This window comes from Sphaeroforma arctica, assembly GCF_001186125.1.
Source record: "Sphaeroforma arctica JP610 unplaced genomic scaffold supercont1.9789, whole genome shotgun sequence".
NCBI classification, from domain to species: domain Eukaryota; class Ichthyosporea; order Ichthyophonida; genus Sphaeroforma; species Sphaeroforma arctica.
In genome coordinates, this window is record NW_014030769.1 from 1 (window position 1) to 1,026 (window position 1,026).

Below are 1,026 nucleotides of genomic sequence, written 5' to 3' on the forward strand. Positions count from 1 at the left end.
ATTTCTTCTCATCAATATAATTATATTATATATATATATATATATTATATGTATTTACATTTACATATACATACATATATATACATATAGACAAACACACACATATATATATATATATATTATGGAAAAAAGTGAATTCATACATCGCATGCAACATACCATGGATGACAAGAATTGCACAAGGCCCGGGACTAAACGCTCGTTGTGAATGTTCGTCGTCGAATCGATCTGCATCTGCGGAAATCAGTAGCGAACACTTTTTTGTTAAAGAATATGAAAAAAAGACACAGTGCACCTCTCTATTTGAAAATACAGCGAACTAGCAATACAAATACTAGTGTAGAGCACTATATCCAGAAACTTGGTTTTTAGAGGCTTGGTCAACTTGGGCGCTAGGCAGTGGGTTCTAGTTTTTTGATACAGATTGCCGTATCAATAGTGCCATCTCGCGCACACAGCAATACGCCCGGAGTGGAATGGTTACCTGTATAGTTGAGTAGTGATGTATGTGATGCTACATTCGTATCTGCATATATTTACATATGTGTATGTGTGTGTGAGTGTATGCCGGAGTGTAGGGAACGCTATCCAAATAAACAGTAATATGCAAGTATGTGTACGTGCCCTCGGTTGCGGGTAACGATACATATATAACACACGTGCATATACATGTGCTCAGAGCATACTACTACTGTATTGGTACGTCTACTATTCATAGAAATAGATAAACAGCCAGAGACCAAACCATGCGCATATACTGCTACACTTACTTCGTTGTCACCAGCATCCTGATCCTCAGTCGCAGGGTTAAGGAGCAGTTGTATGGTGCGCACTATCAGCTTAGTCACGTCGTCTGTGTTCACTATATCATCCTCCATCACCCACCCACGCAGATCTGTGAAGTGATTTATGCAAATGGGATTAGAATAGAGATAAACAACAAAAACATTCGAAAATAGAACACTGAGTGTATGATATATATGTATATGTATATGTATATGTATATATATATATACATATATATAT

The 1,026-nt window shown here is 36.9% G+C and overlaps 1 protein-coding gene across 1 annotated transcript; it reads right to left on the minus strand.

The window, feature by feature from the left end:
- Window positions 1-159: 159 nt before the first annotated feature.
- SARC_17114 (hypothetical protein) lies at window positions 160-878 on the minus strand (the record flags this gene model as incomplete). Its single annotated transcript, XM_014288787.1, has 2 exons — window positions 160-234; window positions 771-878. Coding segments are annotated over 2 exons (183 nt in total), but the record flags the coding sequence as incomplete, so codon positions are not given.
- Window positions 879-1,026: the final 148 nt, after the last annotated feature.